The sequence below is a fragment of the Pituophis catenifer genome, unplaced genomic scaffold (genome assembly GCF_029215685.1).
Source record: "Pituophis catenifer annectens isolate HBS135680 unplaced genomic scaffold, rPitCat1.0.hap2 SCAF_8, whole genome shotgun sequence".
Taxonomy (NCBI): domain Eukaryota; kingdom Metazoa; phylum Chordata; class Lepidosauria; order Squamata; family Colubridae; genus Pituophis; species Pituophis catenifer.
In genome coordinates this window covers 70548530-70569342 of record NW_027256888.1, presented here as the reverse complement: position 1 = coordinate 70569342, position 20813 = coordinate 70548530, and the positions used below count along the sequence as shown (strand labels likewise).

General features: G+C 42.5%; 1 protein-coding gene across 3 annotated transcripts in view; it reads left to right on the top strand.

Moving 5' to 3' along the window:
* The first annotated feature begins 13831 nt into the window (after positions 1 to 13831).
* The window catches only part of AFF1 (ALF transcription elongation factor 1), a 159258-nt gene continuing 152276 nt past the window's right edge, over positions 13832 to 20813 (top strand). For 2 of the 3 annotated variants that reach the window (XM_070948867.1, XM_070948866.1), the window contains exon 1: positions 13832 to 14068. In XM_070948867.1, coding sequence (XP_070804968.1) covers positions 14052 to 14068 — 17 coding nt within the window. In that variant the 5' untranslated portion in view covers positions 13832 to 14051. The remainder of the gene's footprint in view (positions 14069 to 20813) is intronic. The other variant, XM_070948869.1, reaches the window with a different exon arrangement.

Genomic DNA, 20813 nt, shown 5'->3' with positions numbered 1-20813 from the left:
TCTTCGTTAAATTGCATGTTTTCAGCAGAGCCCACCTTAAAATAGCCAGCATTGTGGCTTCTGTTCAGAATTTGCTTTAGGCTGCATTTCAAGTGAAAACTGCATAAGTTGGAATGTTTTCCTTTCAAACACAAGCGGTGGGAAGAAAAACATGGGATAGGATTTTTCATGGACCTTTGTGGTTGGAGAAACATTCCTACAGTCACATTTTCCCGGGTTTCGTTTTTCCTGCTTTTCTTGTTCCAAAAACTGGAGCTACACAGACTCTCCATCCCAGCACACCAATCGTGCTGGGCGTGATTTTACTCAGCACAATTTTCTGAGCCTGACAACCTGCGAGTGATTTGGTAAAACTATCACTTGCTAGCTGGTACATGTTCGCAGCATCCTCTGAAACCTCCGCTGATTTGTAACCCATAAGAGATAAGGACAGAGATAACTGGTTGGCAACCTTGCCCAGACAGAAAGTGAAATCTTGCACACCTCTGTAGTTAAAGTGAACATTGCTCCATATCCAAGACAGCTGCATTCTTTCTTAATAATAAAAAAAAAAGTGCTGCGTATACATTGCCTTTCCTCCTAGAAAAGCAGCATTGAGCATGTTCAATTCGATGCTAACCATTTTTTAAAAAATATATTTTTATTGTTTACATATAAATATATTGAATACAATGTCATTGTCCTGGCATTCCACTTGCCATGAAACAAAGGTAAAGACAAAATAACATATATACAATTTTAATCAGTGCTAGTGTTGTACAGTTATTTCTGACCTTCGTATTCTAGAATGTCAACTTATCTATCATTCTAATAAAGGTAAAGTTTCCCCTCGCACATATGTGCTAGTCGTTCCTGACTCTAGGGGGTGATGCTCATCTCCGTTTCAAAGCTGAAGAGCCAGCACTGTCTGAAGACGTCTCCGTGGTCATGTGGCCGGCATGACTAAACGCCAAAGGTACATGGAACGCTGTTACCTTCCCACCATAGGTGGTCCCTATTTTTCTACTTGCATTTTTTACGTGCTTTTGAATTGCTAAGTTGGCAGAAGCTGGGACAAGTCACGGGAGCTCACCCCGTTATGCGGCACTAGGGATTCGAACCGCTGAACTGCCGACCTTTTGATCAACAAGCTCACCGTCTTAGTCACTGAGCTACCGCATCCCCCTATCATTCTAATACCTATATTCTAATACATGCATAGTATCTCTTTCCATGTCCACCTAACCTGATTCTTTCGCATTCCGACTTCTACCTTCTAACCATTGATAGAAACTATTTCATGTACCATAGTATTCTGTATCTCTTTTATCTTTTATTTTTAGTGTTAGTCTATCCATTTCCGCACAGACTAAGTTCTTCCTTATTGTCTCCTCCTCTGAAGGGTGTTTTCGCTCTTCCACTGCTGCGCATACACAATTCTTGCTGCGATCAAGATGTGTAATATTAGGTATATTGTCCCTTTTTCATAGCCATTTGATATAATGACTAATAAAAGTAATTCTGTCTTAAACTCTATATGTTGCCTGGTCTTTTTTTCTAACAACATATGGATTTGTATCCAAAATTTCCTTGCCTTTATACTAACACTAACCACTTTTGAATTCACCAGTTTGTGTTTTTCTAATTTTTGGACTAAACTGGTTTCAAAAAAAAAAAAAAACATTTTCAGCCTGGTCCACATGAGCCACTGTATGCTACTATCTTAAAAGTTCTTGAAACAAATGTTTCCTCAATTAGGAAATCCTCTTCTCCAGCAGATATTTTTATTTTAGCCTCCATTGACTAGTTAGAATATATGGGCCAGCTTTGATACACCATAAAATACAAGATCCTACTTCTTCCTGGCTACATTAGGCTTTTCATTGAATTCTCAGAAATTATAGCTGCTCTCATTTTTCCTACAGAACGTTTTACACTCTGTGTTGAAAGAAGGGAGAAAGGAAGAAAAGAAGAGAGAAAAAGAGGAAGGGAGGGGAGGGAGGGAGGGAGGAAGGGAGGAAGGAAGGAAGGAAGGAAGGAAGGAATTTATAGGGGTTTTCCAAGGATTTAATTATTGTATATCTACTTTGTAAGTATTTTGAGTAACTAAACATTCTAGACTTGAAGGCTACTGGGGAAAATAATGCTGGTTTTCAGAAAACCACTTTAAAAAGAACTACCTTGCTATGCTTTGCTGTGGAAGAAGCCTCTGGCATTTTGGCATTCTTAAAATGCTGAAGATGACTGTGAGATAGTAAATGGCACGCATACTGGAGGATGGGGGGAAAAGGTCCATTTGTGTTGTTGGGAAAGGAACACCATGTCTGGTGTTCCCGCTGCTTGTTTTGCTAATATTTACTTGAATTCTTCCTCTGCGTTCCATTTTCTTCTGATATTTTTAACCAACCTGTAAATGGATTGGCATTTATAGCTTAAATAGGCATTTACCTGAAAGGAAGACAGTTCTGAATTTAAGCCAGTTCCGTACCCCCATACTTATGAATTGATGATGTGTTGATGTTGACTCAGATCTTCTACCGATCCACTCATCACCGCTGTAACTTAATCCATTGTGATAAATCAGTCAAGGATTACCTGTATCTGGATTTATTTATTTTTCTATAATCCATGTATTTATTTTCTGGTCTGTCCACAGTGTTACCCATGTGTATCAGAGGTGCGTTTCAGCAGGTTCTGACCAGTTCTGGGGAACTTGTAGCAGAAATTTTGAGTAGTTTGGAGAACCCATAGTAAAAATTCTAACTGGCCCCGCCCCCATCTATTCTCTGCCTCCCAAGTCCCAGCTGATCGGGAGGAAATGGGGATTTTGCAGTAACCTTCCCCTGGATTGGGGAGGGAATGGAGATTTTGCAGTATCCTTCCCCTGGAATGGGGTGGGAATGGGGATTTTACAGTATCCTTCCCTGGAGTGGGGAGGGAATGGGGATTTTACAGTATCCTTCCCCTGCCATGCCCACAAAGCCACACCCACAAAGCTATGCCATGCCCACCAAGCCACACCCACAGAACCGGTAGTAAAAATTTTTGAAACCCACCACTGATGTGTATGTATATGTATGTGTGTAGAATACTAGAATAGAATAGAGTTGGAAGGGACCTTGGAGGTCTTCTAGTCCAGCCCCCTGCTGAAGCAGGAGAACCTGTACCTTCTCAGTCAAGTGACTATCCAGTCTCTTCTTAAAAACCTCCAGTGATGGCACATCCAAGATTTCTGAAGGCAATCTGTTCCACTGGTTAATTGTCCTCACTGGCAGGAAGTTTCTCCTTAATTCCAGGTTGCTTCTCGCTTTGATTAATTTCCAACCATTATTTCTTGTCCTGTCCTCCAGTGCTTTGGAGAATAATTTGACCCCCTCTTCTTTGTGGCAACCCCTCAAATACTGGAATACTGCTATCATGTCACCCCTAATCCTTCTTTTCTTTAGACTAGACAGACCCAAAACCTGCAGCTGTTCTTCATATGGTTTAGTCTCCAGGACTTTTCATCATCTTAGTTGCTCTTCACTGAACTTTTTCCAAAGTCTCAACATCTTTTTTTGTAGTACGGTGACCAAAATTGATTGCAGTATTCCAGGTGTGGTCTTACTAGGATTTTGTACCTTATGCAATGTCCAGCTTTCACAGCTTAGGTTTACCCACTGCACTGAAACAGAGACAAACACACCAGGGGTGGGTTCTACTTACCTTTACTACTGGTTCTCTTTGTGTGCGCGCTTTGCGCGCAATCACCTCTTCGGTTGCGCGCTTTGCACACGATCGCCGCACACATGCTCGGTTCGCTCGCAGGACACCAAACTTGTGTTTCGCACAAGCGCGTTGTGAATCTGCCCAGCTGAGGTGCGGCAATCCGCTCTGCCGCACCTCTCAGCTGGGCAAAAAAAACGACATATAAGGTCGGCATAACGCCGGGGCGGGCGGGAGGGCCCAGCTCCCAAAGACAGAGAACCGGTTCGGTGACGTCATATCGTCACCACTACCGGCTCTCGCGAACCGGGACGAACCCACCACTGAAACACACCCAAATACAACAACTCTTAGAATTTCCAACTGGGAACAGTCAATGCCAATAAATATGTCCATGTGTTATACAATATTTTTTATCATATCTATCAATGCATATCTGTATATTAAGCCCCATCCAAAAAAAGGTAACTCTCCTATATTTGGGCTTCAAACATTCATATCTAAATTGCATTCTCAACAATTTGGGTGGCCACAGGTATGAGAATATAACACCAGAATATCCAAGAAAAAAACTCCTATTTTCATTTCTGACGGTGCTTAAGAACAACAGGAACTTATTAGTGTCCACGCTTCTGGGTTGCAAAAATCCAAGTACTACTATATAGTGATAAGAGGTTTTTCAGGTTCTTTCTGATATTACTGATAGTCCAGATTTGTACAACAGAGGAAGGCTTCTATTATACATACCTGCATACGTATGGAATTAATTGCACATAAAACGATGTTTCCCCATTGAAACAAATAACTCCTACATTAATACAAATAACAAAAACCTCCCTTGGGGAGGTTACACACGGTGACAAGTGCAACTTACATAAATTCTCCTCTCCACTTCCAGCAAAAGCAAAAGGAAAAAAAAATAGGTTGGAGATGGCGTCCAATGAAAGATGAAAGAGGGCAAAATGAAAGCAAAAAGGATAAGCAGCAGAGCCAAGAAAAGTACAGTTAAAGCATATTACATAAGCAGTTTCTTCAACTACAGAGCCGAAAATAATTTTCAAAGTCAGCCAGGTTTTTCAGCAAGTTGTTCCCTATTTTTATATTTCTAGGGATCCCTTCCTGTGGGTATTTATTTGGAAGGAAACATGTTCTTTTTGTGGAGTAAATATTGGTCCAAAATGAGCTTTATTATCCATAGCGAGTTGAGCGTTTCGTCTTGCACTATGTAAAGGGTATTAAGCTATTTGATCTAAATTAAATTTCATTGTCATTGTAAAGGAAATAGCTTTTCAGATTATTAAATGCCTCCTTAAAGCTTTCCTCAAAAATCTTGTATGAAAAAGAAATAATGAGAGGGGAGAGAGAGAGAGAGAGAGAGAGAGAGAGAGAGAGAGAGAGAGAGAGAGAGAGAGAGAGAAATGGAAATGACATTGTAATTTAAAAGCAGTATATAAATAGGATGACCTTCTTCAGAAAAACACATCATCAGTTGGCGGCTGATATTTATTTTTTCTTTCCAAGATGATCTGATTTGCACAGAATTCTCGAGATGACTTCCACAAACACAAGCAACAAAAACAGGTAAGATTTTATTCTTTACTTTTTATTAAATCAGCGGCTATTTTCAGAGATGAGCTAACAGGTAAATTAGTCCCATCCTGGATTTTTTTTTTTCAGAGGACATATGAATAGATGTGGTGGTTGACTTCACTGTTTTGAAAGAACTTTATTACTTCCTGTATATCAGTTGCCCAATCTCAGCGACTTTTTAAGTATGGACTTCAACTCCATGGATTTCCCAACCAGCTTTGAGGGTGGGTGGGAGGGATGGAGGAGGGATTCAGGGCTGGGGAATTCCAGGAGTCGAAATCTGCTTTATCTTAAACTTGCTGAGATTGAGGAAATTCTGCCAAATATAGTTATAGTTTGCACTATTTTGAATTGATTGATAATTATTTTATGCTAGTTAAAAATTGCACCCTGCCTTTTTTTGACTAAAAAGGTGCTTGAGGGGGCTAATTTGGGCTGTGCAACATCAATGTTCCTAGATCACAAGAGTACATATTCAAATTTTAAAACTTTAATATGTAAAAAGCCATATTCTCTGGAGTACTGTTCTGCCTGGACATGCATCTTTCTTAACCTGCATCCGATATCTCACGAAGACAAATCTGACAGTTGCAGGGAATCTGAAGAACAAATTGTTTTCTGCCTGTGGATTCTTGTCTCGATTCCTAACTGGCATATAAATCAAGTTATTTTAACACTCTTTGCAGCTTCCTCTCTCACTGTCAGGAACACATAAGCTTCTGCATATGTTACATTCAGTTGCTTGCAAAAGGATGTGCTGCTTGTAGAACAAGGAAAACGAAACTATTAAGCTTTCCAGAATGACGGTGGCACGGCGATGAAGCACCATCTATCAAGAAGACGCTACTTCTACAGCAGTGGAGATGAGGAAGAGCAGTTTGCAAAAACGTTGAGATTCCTGCTTGTAGCTTCTTGCTAAAATTCTGTGCTCAGCCATTCTGGCACACTAAGCACCCTCCTAACTGCCTGTCACAGCTACCTCTGCATAACATTGGCCTTTCTTGAAGCAATTCTTTTGGAAATGTGACTAAAAGGTAGAAAGTATGCGAGTATAGGTAGTCCTCTACTTACAACCAATCGTTTAGTTGACGGTGTGAAGTTAAAACAGCACTGCAAAAAGTGACATGATTGTTTTTCACACTTGTCACTGTTGCAGCATCCCCATTGTCATGTGATCAAAATTGGCAATTGGCATGTATTTATGACTGTTGCAGTGGGACGCTAAGACGCAGAGCTTGCCGATCGAAAGGTCGGCAGTTCTGCAGTTCGAATCCCTAGTGCCGCATAACAGGATGATCTCCCGTTACTTGTCTGCCAACCTAGCAGTTCGAAAGCACGTAATAGGGACCACCTTTGGTGGGAAGGTAACAGTGTTCTGGGCACCTTTGGTGTTTAGTCATGCCGGCCACATGACCACAGAGACATCTTTGGAGAGCATCGCCCCCTAGAGTCGGGAATGACTAGCACATATGTGCGAGGGGAACCTTTACCTTTACCTATGACTGTTGCAGTGAACCAGGGTCATGCAATCCCCTTTTGCAACCTTCTGACAAGCAAAATCATTGGGGAAGCCAGACTCCCTTTAACAACTTGTTACTAAGACACTGATTACTGATTCACTTAACAAGTCTAGCATGAAAGGTCGTAAAATGGGACAAAACCCACTTGGCAACAGAAATTTTGGGCTCAATTGTGGTCATCTGTATACCTCACTGGTACCATAAATACTGTGTCCAAGGAGACCTTGGGTCTCTTGGAGTAAATTGTAGCCAAGAGTCCTAGAACATTTACACACTTTTTGTCATGGAAGCATTGGTAGGCATAGAATGCGGTTCTCAAAAATCTAAGTGGTATGATGAACTTGCTGCAAGGCTTCTGGATGTCAGAAAGATTGGAAATAGTTGTACCAAAATGTAGAGCAGATAGGATAAAGAGCAGGTTAACTTTAGGTTTTAGATTATATTTTAGACTAGTTTTTTTTTTTTTTAAAGTTGGATTATATTCTGCGTTTAAGCACCGCATCAGGGATGGGTTCTCCTTACCTTTACTACCGGTTTGCATTGCGCCCGCGCTCTTCTGCACATGTGCAGATCACCTATGATGACGTCCGGGTCAGTGGGTGGAGCCTCCCGCCGGTTTTACTACCGGTTCTTGCGAACCGGTCCGAACTGGGACCAACCCACCACTGCACCACATGTTTTAGAAAGGTATTCAGTGTTCCCATCACAACTCCTGGTGTGATAGTGATTGATGCCAAAATGGCCTTAGGGCTGACTTTGGACAAAGTATACACCGTAATATTTATTGATGATACATAGTCTAATCTTTATCAGTGAAACTGTCCCTTTATAGGGCTCACGATGATAGGAAATTTTCAAAGGGTTCTAACAAGCGACGGATGAAAGTATGTAGGATAACTTTGGACTCCTGAATGAAAAACGAATATCCATGGTGGATGTTCTAGGATGCACTGTACTTTTTCCTCTAAAAAATTTTACGTGCTGTTTCTGAAGCTACGAATTTTAGCTGGGGAACTGGATGATTTCAGGATGTTGCTCGGTGGGGAGCCCTTCCTCAACAGGAGTTCATTTATTTGCAAAATAAAATGAAAGGGCCCTTGTTTGCACGTTTAAAGAACTGGGATTCACAATGGGCAGCTGACTCTTTCACCTTCCACTGTAGAGAAACTTCTTTGGGATGCAAATGGTGGTTAAGACTATCCTCTTAATTAATGAGTCTTCATTTGTCTTGGCTGAAGTTTGCCTCAGTATTTTATTAGATGCTTGACCAATTTGTGTGCGCTTCTGTCTGTGTTAAGGCTGTGAATTGCAAAGGCCTTCTAAAGAGCTGTTATTATTAATAGGGTTTCTGGTTTAGGTTGATGATGGGAAGAGTAACCAAAAGCAGTGCCCTCTGTTCAGAATGAATAACAGAATAGGAAGGGACCTTAGAGGTCTTCTAGACCAACCCTCTGCTCAACCAGGAGACCTTATATCATTTCTGGCAAGTGGCTGTCCACAGAGTCTCTTCTTAAAAGTTATGGAGCAACCACAACTTCTGAATGCAAGTGGTTCCACTGGTTAATTGTTCTCGCTGTTGGGACACTTCTCCTTAGTTCTAGGTTGCTTCATGTCTTGCCTTCTGCTGCTTTGGAAAATAAGTTGACCCCTTCTTTTTTGTGGCAGCCCTTCAATAGCAATGGCAATAGCACTTAGACTTATATACCACTTTACAGTGCTTTACAGCCCTCTCTAAGCGGTTTACAGAGTCAGCCTATTGTCCCCAACAATTTGGGTCCTCATTTTACCCACCTTGGAAGGATGGAAGGCTGAGTCAACCTTGAGCCTGGTGAGATTTGAACTGCCAAATTGCAGGCAGCCAGCAGTGAGCAGAGGTAACCTGCAGTACTGCACTCTAACCACTGTGCCACCGTGGCTCCTATGTCTAGTTTATTGGAACATTGCTATCATCACCCCTGGTCCTTCTTTTTATTAAACTAGACATACCCAATTCTTGAAATCATTCTTCATGTGTTTTAGCCTCCAGTCCCCTAATCATTTTTGTTGCTCTTCTCTGCACTCTTTCCAGAGTCACAACATCTTTTTTTATATTGTGGTACTAATAACGTTCAAATCGGTGCGTGTGTGCTGCTTCTGATGCAGAAATAGCTCGGCTTTTATATTTTGCCCGGCCCATCTGAGACTTTTGGAAGTTTGGAGTTTTTTTTTTATTGAAAAGTTTTTATAAACATTTTGACCAAGTTTTGAGCCCCACCTCTCTCCCCGTTACCCCTCCCTCCCCTCCCCCTTCTCCCTCCCCCCCCACTTCCCAGAGCAAAATACAGGGTATTTCATTTAGCAATCTTAATCTAACATATGCTAACTATCTATAAACTCTTTTCATCCCTTTTTCACTTTAACTCCCTATTTACGTAGCTAAGTAATAACATATCTTCTTAAATCCAAATATTTATTCATATACTATTTGAAACTTTTTAGTCCCATATTTGTTTCGAATATTGGAAGTTTGGAGTTTTTAAAGTGCACTGGAACTCCTTTCATTTCTTCTTCCTTTTTCTTGGGCTTTAAATGGGTGCGCATGTGAGAGAGAGTAAGAGAAAGGAGAGGCTGACTTCGTTTTTTATCTTTGTTTTGCACTGTTTACTCTGTTGCGGGCTTTTGATTATCTACTTGTCCTTGTGTTACTTGTTCTCCTAACCTGACAGCTCCTTTTTTCGAGATAAAAGCAAGCATGCTGGTAAGCACACAGCTGTACCTTAAAGGCTTCATTTGATCTTTGCTGCATCTACATGCAATTTGAGGTTTTCCCCATCAGGGTTGTTCTGAAATCTAAAACACTTGTGCAACAGGCGGCCCAATCTGTCTTCTTGCTGCTAAGCATTTCTTCTGCATCCTATATTTTGGATTCTGCAGAATCAATATTTGAAATTTATCTTAATGCAAAAATAATAATAATAATAATAATAAATAATCCTGTTTGAAATAAATTCTTGTTGGAAAAAAAATGACTACCAAAATTATACAAAATAAAAAAAAAAAAACCCTTCAATTTCCTTTCCAACACAATATCAGTCTTAAAAAAAACAGCTTTTACTTCCAGAAGTGGATATAGGAATCTATACGATTTTTACACAGCTAAGTCTGTTTTTTAAAACCCTTTTATTGAAAAAAAAAAGTCTTAAAACTTGCTTAGCATTTTTAGTGCATTGGAACAATGGTCTGAGCTGTAATGTACGGTACGCAAGGGGATGTATTATCTAAAACCACCTGTCCATATTATACTGCAAATAATACCTGCTGTACTTTGAAGAATATATTCATTCAATATAGAAGTGAATGATTTAACAAAGAGAAATTTATGAATTGAAAAAACTATGTTTCTCTCTCATTTGGTATAATCAAATTTAATAAGTTTAAATTTCATTAGTAGTGTTATAAAGCATACATAAATACATTGTATTATTTTGATACAGTGGTATTTTACCCATTTTTAAGAGATTGCATAGGATAAAATAATGAGTTGCATCGGTTTGTCTTTTCTCTAATATTCTCAAGATAACACAGAATATTTTCCTTTTTTAGTCTCAACAATCCTGTGAAACAGGATTAGATGAAATAAAGGGATTAGTTCCAGGTTTTCTAGAAACTTCGTAACTAAGCAGGGAATTAAAGCAATTATGCATGCAATCAAGCTAAAGAGATTTAGTTGAACATATTCAAGTAGTCAATCTGTTAATTTTAGATGTAGATATCTTTATAATGTCAACCACACACACTTTTCATAAGACCGTACATGTAATGATTTTAGTAAGAATTATTTAAAAGTGTGAGAGGCGTGGCATAGCTGCTAAATACAGGTAGTCTTCTATTTATAACCATTTATTTAGCGACCATTCAAAGTTACACCACCACCATAGGTGGTATTCAGCAGGTTCTGACCAGTTCTGGAGAACCAGTAGTAGAAATTTTGAGTAGTTTGGAGAACTGGTAAATACCACCTCTGACTGGCCCCCATCTATTCTCTGCCTCCGGAGTCCCAGCTGATCGGGAGGAAATGGAGATTTTGCAGTAACCTTCCCCTGGAGTGGGGAGGTAATGGGGATTTTGCAGTAACCTTCCCCTGGATTGGGGTGGGAATGGAGATTTTACAGTATTCGCCACGCCCACCAAGCCATGCCACACCCACCATGCCACACCCACAGAACCGGTAGTAAAAAATTTTGAAACCCACCACTGTTATAACTGATAATTTTTCACACTTACAACTGTTGCAACATCCCCATGGTCATGTGATCAAAATTCAGACACTTGGCAACTGGCATGTATATTTATGACCAGCAATGTCAATGAGGAAGCCAGATTCACTTAACAACCGTGTTACTCACTTAGCAACTGCAGTGATTCCTTTAACAATTGTGGCAAGAAAGATCATAAAAATGGGGCAAAAGTCATTTAACAACTGTCTTGCTTAACAACATACATTTTTGGCTCCGTTGTAGTCCTAAGTCAAAGACTACCTAATGAATGGTTTTAAAATACCGTGTGCTCTATGTTATGATTTTAAAAAAATGCTTGGTGCCGGACCAAGGCATTATTTTTACTTTATCCAAGAGATTTTGCTTGAAACCAGTAATTATTCTATCCCCTAACAATATGAACAGAATAGAATTCTTTATTGGCCAAGTGTGATTGGACACACAAGGAATTTGTCTTTCAAATGTACATAAAAGAAAATATACATTCGTCAAGAATCATAAGGTACAACACTTAATGATAGTCATAGGGAAACAGTCAACATAAGTCTTAAGGATACCAGCAACAAGGTTACAGCCATACAGTCATAAGTGGGAGGAGATGGTTGATAGGAACAATGAGAAGATTAATAGTAATAGTAATGCAGACTTAGTGAATTGTTTGACAGTGTTGAGAGAATAATTTGTTTAGCAGAGTGATGGCATTCGGGAAAAAACTCTTGTGTCTAGTTGTTCTGGTGTGAAGTTCTCTATAGCATCATTTTGACAGTAGGAGTTGAAACAGTTTATGTCCAGGATGCCAGGGGTCTGTAAATATTTTCACAGCCCTTTTTTTGACTCATGCAGTCTACAGGTCCTCAACGGAAGGCAGGTTGGTAGTAATTGTATTTTAATAGAAGAAACATAGCAACACATCATGCTCTGGTCATATTGAGAGCAAAGTGTTGAACAAATGAATTGAGTAAGGGAGTTGTCAATGGGCTGTGTTTTTTTCTGTGGGTCTGCCCCCCTCCCCTTCCATTGAGGACCTGTATACTGAGTCAAAAAGAGGTCGCTTCCCTCCTTGATTAGTTTCCATCCGTTGCTTCTTGTCCTGCCTTCTGATGCTTTGGAGAATAAGTTGACCCCCTCTTCTTTGGGGCAGCCCCCGAGATATTGAAACACTGCTGTTGTGTCGCTTCTTTTCATTAAAGTAGACACGCCCAATGTCTGCAATCTTTCTTTGTATGTTTTATACTCCATTTCCCTAATCTTTGTTGCTGTTCTCTATATTCTCTCTTTTTATATAGCGGCAACCAAAACTGGATATTATTCCAAATGTGGCGTTACCAAGACATTATAAAGTGGTTTAGCCGAGGTGGCGCAGTGGTTAGAGTGCTGTACTGCAGCTACTTCAGCTGACTGCTAGTTCAGCAGATCAAATCTCACCGGCTCAAGGTTGACTCAGCCTTCCATCCTTCTGAGGTGGGTAAAATGAGGACCCAGATTGTTGGGGGCAATATGCAATTTAGTATACTGTTGATTGTTGTAAGCCGCCCAGAGTCCTCGGAGAGTGGGCGGCATAGAAATATGATTAATAAAATAAAATAAAATATCAACATTTCATGTGATCTTGATTCTAAGTCCCTCGGTTAATTGCATTGGCTTTTTTGGCTGCTGCCACACACTGCTGGCTCACATTTAAGTGATGGTCCACTAAGGACTCACAAAATCTCTGTTGAGCCAGGTACCACTTCTTCTTCTTCCTCTCCTTCCTTCCTTCCTTCCTTCCTTCCTTCCTTCCACTTTTATGCTGCCCTTCTCCCAAAGGACTCGGGGCAGCTCACAGAAATTAAAACGACAAAAACAATAAAAATAACTACTAAAATAATCAATTAAAATCTCCCTACTAAAAATATACCTGTGCCTTTGCTTTGCCTTGCCTAAAGGAAGGCAAAGGTGTGGTGCAAACAATCTTCCAGCGGCGCCGCTGGCACAGCTGCTCTCCCTTGGCAGTTCCCCACCACTGGCGCCCTTCTCTTCCTCCAGCTGGAGAATCCCTCGCGGTCTTGCTTAAGGGAGACATTCCCCCCCCCCCAGAACTGCGCGCCTCGTCGGGCATCGCTGGTGGTGGTCATGGGGGGGGGGATACCGGCGGGTCTCCTTCCTCGCGCCTCCTCCTTTCTCGGTGCCCGAGGCGGGGCGTCTGTGGGGAGCCCTTCCCGCGCCTTTCCCTCAGCGATAGGTCCAACAGCAGCCGGGCTCGTCCTCCCCCCCCCCTTTAGCCAATCCTCCGTCCTTCTGGCCTTTGACAGCACATTATATGTCCATTTAAGGAGGCGGATTGTACCAAGCCAATTTGCGGGGGGGGGGGAGAGAAAGAGAGGGTCGTGAGGGGGGGAGGCTCGCGAGGAGGAAGAGTGGGGGCTGGAGAAAAGCTGTCAGCCCGTGCGCTTGGCGAGAGGGGGAACACCCCCTCCCCCGCCATCACCGTCAGCCTTGGCACGGTCCTGGCGCGCGCCTTTACGCACGGCGGCTCTCCAAGCCCCGGCCTCGGGCATGAGGGGCCGGGCCGGACCGGGCTGGGCTTTACCTGCGCGGGGTGCAGACAGAGGCGGGGAAAGGAGCAGAGGCGGATTCCCCGTCCCGTCGTTCGTTGCCCTGCCTTTCCCCTCCTCTGCCGGCCCTTCTTCCCTTGTGACTTGCAATACGTCCAGCCGGACTGGAGGAGGCCCTCGTGTGCCCGCCGGATGTCGATCAAAATTAGCGCAGGGCTGAGCTAAGCAAGGTGGGCGGCTTGGCCCCGGAGGAGGAGGGAGGGGGGGAGAGAAAGCTGCCGAGGGCGAGAGACGGCGGAGCCTTGGCCGCGCTTGGTCTTCCATCATCCCCGGCGGGCTCTCCCCCCCCCCGCCCCGAGAGGTCGGCAAATGGCCGGGAAGTTTTTGGGGGGTGGGGGGTAGGGAGAGGAAGGAGCCCCCAAAATCCGCTGATGGCCAGGAGACGCCCGGCTTGCTAAAGCTTCACTATGGCTGCCCAGTCAAGGTAAGGATTCCAATAACACGAAACAATAAACAAAATTAAAAAAAAAAAACAAAAGCGCTTCCCGTCGTGATCCCCGATTACGGATCGGGATCTTTCCAGGACAGGTTGGCGGCGGCGGCGGCTGGGAGGAGGATCGCTTCTCCTTTCGCGTGTCGTGTGAATCGTGCCTGTTCTGGTGGGCGAGCCGTGATCCCAGCGTTTGCCCTTCGGGGTTGAAAAAAAGTTTGCGATCGGGGCGGGGGGGGGGGCGGGGGCGTTTGGGTTACTCAAAAGGGAGGAAGGGAAGGAAAAAAAAAATAAACGCGTTTATTTTTCTCTTTTTTTCTCCTTTCCCCCCCCCCCCTCCTTCCCCCTTGACAATTAAAAGACGTATTGTGTGGTTTCCTTCCGCGCTTTTCAAGTGAACGTGTGAGTCGAAGGCAGGGCAAAAACAGCAGTTTGCAAAACTCGGATCTGCTTAACAGCTGATTGTTCTAACAAACTCTTCCCGCCGCGTTTCTTCCCCCCCCCCGGGATTATAATTGGGGGGTGGGGGGGTGGGATGTCGGGGAAGGGGAGATGAACTGCTAGCACAATGATTGCTGTGTCTGGCTTTGAATTGTGTGTGTGTGTGTGTGTGTGTGTGTGTGTGTGTGTGTGTGTTTCCAGGGCTTCTTTTTTTTTTTTTTCTGGATCAGCCCTTAAAATGGTAGCTTTTTTTTTTTTTTGGACTGGTTTCTGGCCAGCTCTGGGAATCTGCTGAGTCGGCAAAGGCTGGCAAGGCTCTTTGGGACACTTTTAAAGGGGAGAGATGAGTAAAAAACGGAGTAATTATCTCTGGTTACTGTCAAACGATGGGATGGGAGATGAACTCTTTGGAAATGGTTTCTCTTAATTATCCTGGATTACTCCTGGGAAGGGAGGGCTTTTAAAATTATTAGTATTATAAGTGAGCCTTTCGGAAAAAAGAATAAATAAGGTTTTTCAGCTTTTTCCCGGATTTAAAGGAGCATGGATTCAAAGCCGTGGGCCCTCCTCTCTCTGCCCTATTCCTCCATGAAACAAATGTATTTTATTCAAGATAGTTTCCCCACCATCACCACCACCACTGTTAGTTGCAAATGCAGGTTTCCAGTGTTCCTTCCCTGCTGGAAAACTTTAAGTTGCGTATAATAAGATGGGGTAGGTGGGAGGTAGGTAGGTTAAGAAAAAAGTAGTTACCCCAGTTTGGAATGGGTAAATCAGTGGGTATTTTCTGTTGTGGAGGAGTCCAGATGTAGAGAAAATAATTGTTCATAAAACCAGATGTAGAAACTGGAAGTTCAACTTTAAGTTGGGTGTTGCGAAGTTTTGGAGCTGCTGCGGCTCCCGTTTGTCCTCAGCTGAAGGTTTGATATTGGAAGTACAAATTGTTGGCTGCCTTCCATAATCTTCCAGAGCACTCTAAAGCTTATATAAATTGCTGGCCTCAAACAGTTGCCTTTAAGCACGTACTGGCCTACTTTGGAGGTTGGGGAGTCGGATGCAAAAGAACGGAGAAGTCTACCTTTGTCGGTACCTTTTAGATGATAACTCTGAGCCTAGTTGCATTTCGTGTAGGATGAAACAGATAGGAGCCGACAGATTATGTTATCTGCAGGGAGAAAAAACCATCTTGGGTATATCGTGTGTATAATGGGAGGGAAGGAGGGCTCTGCGCTTGTTTTTAACTGTTTATGATGCATTTAAAAACTGTTTCATGCCAGAAGAAGCCATTGAAGGCATTAATGCCCATATCTACATTGAAAGAGTCAAGTCTCCAAAGGTTGAGATAGACGATTCCTTATAATGGCTATATTTTAGGGGCAGGGATCAGGAGCCAAAGTTGCTTGCTATATGGGAGAACCATTAAGGTAATCCGAACTAGATTCTAGAAGCAACAACAAATAGAAGAATGAGAAGTACTCCCATTATTGTTGTTCTCCTTGCTTTGTGGCAACACTTTTATTTATTTGAAGGATATATTGTAGCCTTGCATATTGGGCTGCCTAGTTTTTCTCACCCATAATTGATTGTTGAGAATCAGATAAACAACAGTATAAACTAACATGACTTTGATGGAAGGGCGTGCTTAGTGCATGGTTTCCATTTTAGGTCAACTTGTTGAATTGATTCTTGTGAACAAGTTTTTGTTGTTGTTGTTGTTGTTACCTGGAGCTACGATGTCTAAATTGCTTTAGGGATTGTTTGAAGTTTTCCCGAAGAGAACATCACTGAATTCAGGGGCCACATTCATGTAATACTGAAAGCCTTGATTTGCTTAACCATGGTTTGCTGAATAATCTCTAGTGAGCTAGGTCACGCAATAGGTTAATCTATGAAACATAGTTTAGTATATTGGGGTTGACATATTAAGTCACAAGCCAGTGGAACCACATCATGGTTTCGCATCTTGTCAGTTGGTATCACCTATGGGTAGTTAGAGTGTGTATGAAATATTAACTCTTTAGGCTGCATTTTTGTGTATCTGCACTTGGGGAGTAAGTCCTTCCAAGCAAAGGTGTACATAGATTAGATTAGCAAATTATTTGTGCTTCTGTTGGAAAAGAGTTCAAGCTTGCTTTCATAATTCTGTACAGCCTTTCCAAGCTGGGTTGGAACTGCAGCTCTTTACTAATTCCCTCCCAGCGTGGGTCTTAAAATCCTTGCATATTTGCATTGTACACAACTACAGTACTAAATCTCCAAAATGTCCCTTTCTTTGTACACTAATTGCAGCGTGCCGTTCAAGAATGTTTATGGTATGCTCATCACGTGTCTTATCAGCTTTCTTCTACCTCTTCCTTCTGCAGTATTGAGTAATGTTTAGAAGGTGGGTAATGCCAGGAGAGATCGAAGGTGAGGATTAGTGCTTTTTATTTTATTTATTTATTTATTATTTATTATTTAAATTTCTATACCGCCTTTCTCCTTTCGGACTCAGGGCGGTGAACAGCCAAAAATAAAACATTTGTACACAAAAGTTAAAATAGTTTTAAAATAATTAAATAAAGTTTGGCCCATAATTTAAAACATTTCAATTAAAATCAGTATCAATTTTAAAAACCAATATAAAATCAGGCCAGCCTGGCTAACTGAAAGAAATAGGTTTTTAGGGCCTGACGAAAAGTCTGGAGGTCTGGGATCAGTCGTATCTCTGGGGGTAGATTGTTCCAGAGGGTAGGTGCCATCACAGAGAAGGCTCTCCCCCTGGGGGTTGCCAGCCAACATTGTCTGGCTGACGGCACCCTGAGGAGGCCCTCTCTGTGAGAGCGAACTGGCCAGTGGGAGGCAATTGGTGGCAGAAGGCGGTCCTGTAAGTACCCCGGCCCTAAACCATGGAGCGCTTTAAAGGTGGTCACCAACACCTTGAAGCGCACCCGCAAGTCCACCGGAAGCCAATGCAGCTTGCGCAGGAGAGGAGTCACATGGGAGCGCCCATTGCTCCCATAATCCCCTGCGCGGCCGCATTCTGCACCAGTTGGAGCCTCCGGGTGCACTCCAAGGGGAGCCTTTTATGTTCTGCTTAAATATAAAAGTTGTGCCATCGGGAGTAAATTGAGAGAAAGATCAGTTTGGAGGAACAAGTGGGCTTTGCTTGATATTGCTACCAGCAGGAAGATCAAATGGGCCCCCTCATGGCATTGGAGTTACTGCCTTTTATTTATTTATTTATTAGACTTGTATGCTGCCCATTTCACAGGTGGCTCGTTATCTCCCTACCCCCCAAATCATCTTTCTGATTGTGATTCTAGGACTCAAACTGGATGCTGTAGCTCAAATACAATGCCCAAGATTAATAGAGGGCTATGGGACGTGGTGGCTCAGTGGCTAAGACGCTCAGTTTGTCGATCGAAAGGCCGGCAGTTCAGCGGTTCGAATCCCTAGTGCCACATAACGGGGTGAGCTCCCGTTACTTGTCCCAGCTTCTGCCAACCCAGCAGTTCGAAAGCACCGTAAAAATGCAAGTAGAAAAATAGGGACCACCTTTGATGGGAAGGTAACAGCATTCCGTGTGCCTTTGGTATTTAGTCATGCCGGCCACATGATCACGGAGACATCTTTGGACAGCACTGACTCTTCGGCTTTGAAACGGAGATGAGCACCGCCCCCTAGAGTCGGGAACGACTAGCACATATGTGAGAGGGGAACCTTTACCTTTTTATACGTTCTTTCTTGGTTGCAGCATGTCATCTACCATTCTTCAGATGGCAGCTGTAGCAGGAAGTCCATTAGCAGAATGGTGATAGCATCCAGATAACTCCATAGTTGCAGCGCCATCAGAGACCTAAAAGAGCATGATAACCTCTGACAATTAAAAAAAAAAGGCTTGACAACCCCATTTTGCCATTCAGCTTTCTTGGTTTCTTAGGGTTTTTTTTTTCCTTTATGTCTTATTTCCCCCCCTCTCCCCCAATTAAGTGGTATAATCCACCCCTTTACTACTTCATTACTGCTTTATATTCTATAGAACCGGCCCTTTCAGTAACAAGCAGACAAGTTAGTGTTAATTTGCTTTCAAGCAAATTGTAGGTGTAGGAATGAGTCAGGAGCTCTGACAACCAGAAAATTCTAATACCAGTTTGTTTGATCAGATTGTTTGGCTTCTGTTTCATTTTGCTTTGGGACAGAAAGCAAATTTTTACACATTTTGGACTGACCTGCTGCCTCGGAGTTTCCTGCACTGTGCAAACTTTGTGTACTAACCTTGGGAAATTCTCAAAATGAAATGTAAATCTTGATATTTAAAGTGACCCCCACTGATGAAAGGGAAGCCTATTTCTAATGGCCTGGGATTTATTTTCCAAAGCAAAATGTCATCCGTCGCATTTCTAATCTCTTTTTCTCCCCCTTCAACCTTTATCGTGGAAATAGTTTCATGCCTGAAAATAAAAATTTGGGAACATCAATCACTGCCTTGTCTCTTAAGGCATTCTCAAAAAGAAACCCATGCTAAAGGTTGTGCAGATACGAACTCTGCACTGTTGAATCTTGAAAATAACCACAGTTTATATGCAGTGCATAATTACTTGAGAGCAAAGTTCACTGCAGGCTGAGACTGGCATTGCCTTTATAGGATGCAGAGTTTTCAGGAGCTCTTATCATAAGGCTTGTGTTGGGCGTAGCTATACTAAAAATGTATAGAGTTGAGGCTAATGTAATCATATTTTCTTTGTAAAGTTTTTAGTTAACCTTCCATTAAAATTTCCAGGGCAACTGGCTAAAAGCATGCAAATTATTTTAGGCCATCTTTTTTTTTTTTTTTTTTGCAAGGAAATGAGGCTCAGCTAGATAATTCTTCCGTACTTTTACTGACATAAAAATAGTTTTTCAAAAATTTCCTCTCCTGCCTTAAGTACCTTGGCAGCTATATCATAGTGAATCCTCTGTGTTTTAAACTTTTCTTGAGAGGAAAACTTATGATATGATGTCAGACCAATATGTATTTACAGTTAATGGAGACAAATCATGATTTTTAGAATTGTGTTAATTGTACTTCGGAACTCAAGTTCATCTCCAATTTATTCTCGATCCTGGTTCTTGGCATACCACTCCTCATGCAAGTGTACATAAAAAGGGGGTACTCTGGGGGCTGTCCCAAGACTAGGAAGGGTCAAATCAACTAATTTTCTGATAGTTAGAACAATTGATCAGTGGAATGACTTGCCTCCAGATGCTGTGGATGCTCCAAAATTGGAAGCTTCTAAGAAGAAGGATGAAGACCTCCAAGGACCCTTCCAACACTGTTATTCTGTTAAGTGTCCAGGATCAAGAGTGAAGTTGATTTAATTTAATCTGCATGTAGCTCCAATTCAGTTAATGCGATTACTCATAACATATTTAAAAATCATCTTAATTAAAAATCATAATTCAAGTGCTACTTTGAAAAGACACAAGGGCCCAAATTCAAGGAGCTTTTGCTTCTTGGTTTATATGGTGTACTCCCCTGCTCTACAGCATGTGTAATGGAGAATATCTACAGCTATAGGGAGAGCAATTTTTTCATCATTAATCATAACCTTTCCTCCTGTATGCAAGATTTGGAAGAAATGTTTCCAGATTCAAGAGCTCAGGCCGCAGATTTGGGCATGAATATTTTTCCAGGTTTGGCATCTTGTTCTTTTGGATCAAGTGGGATGTTGGGAATGTAGAACAGGGGTGTCAAACTCAAGGCCCATTGGCCGGATCCGGCCTGTGGGGTGCCTAGATCTGGCCTGTGCGGCTGCCCTGGAAACAGCGAAGGACTGGCTTGCGGTGCCTCTGCCAGTGAAAATGGGTTCCCAAGCTCCGTTTTTGGCTGCGACAGCCTCCTGCAACCCTCTGCCAGCGAAATTGGAGCTCCGTTTTCACTGGCAGAGGGTTGCAGGAGGCTGTCGCAGCCTAAAATGGAGCTCGGGAGCCTGTTTTCACCGGCAGAGTGGGCCACCATAGGTGCCTCCGACATGAGTGACATCAAGCTGGCCACGCCAACCTGACCACACCACCTGTCTCTTCCCCCCCCCCCAGGTCAAACACAACCTTGAAGCGGCCCTCAATGAAATCAAGTTTGACACCCTTGATGTAGAGAAACTCAAATAAAGCTGCTGTGTTTAATTATGCTGGATCAAGTTGCAGCCTCAGCTGATGGGCGACGAGAATGCTTTGTTGAACAAACCAGCATTTTATTTTGTCCCCTCTGAGGAACGTGCACATAGAGGCAACACCCAGGAATTAGTTGTTATTGATCGATTTCTTACCGAAACAAATC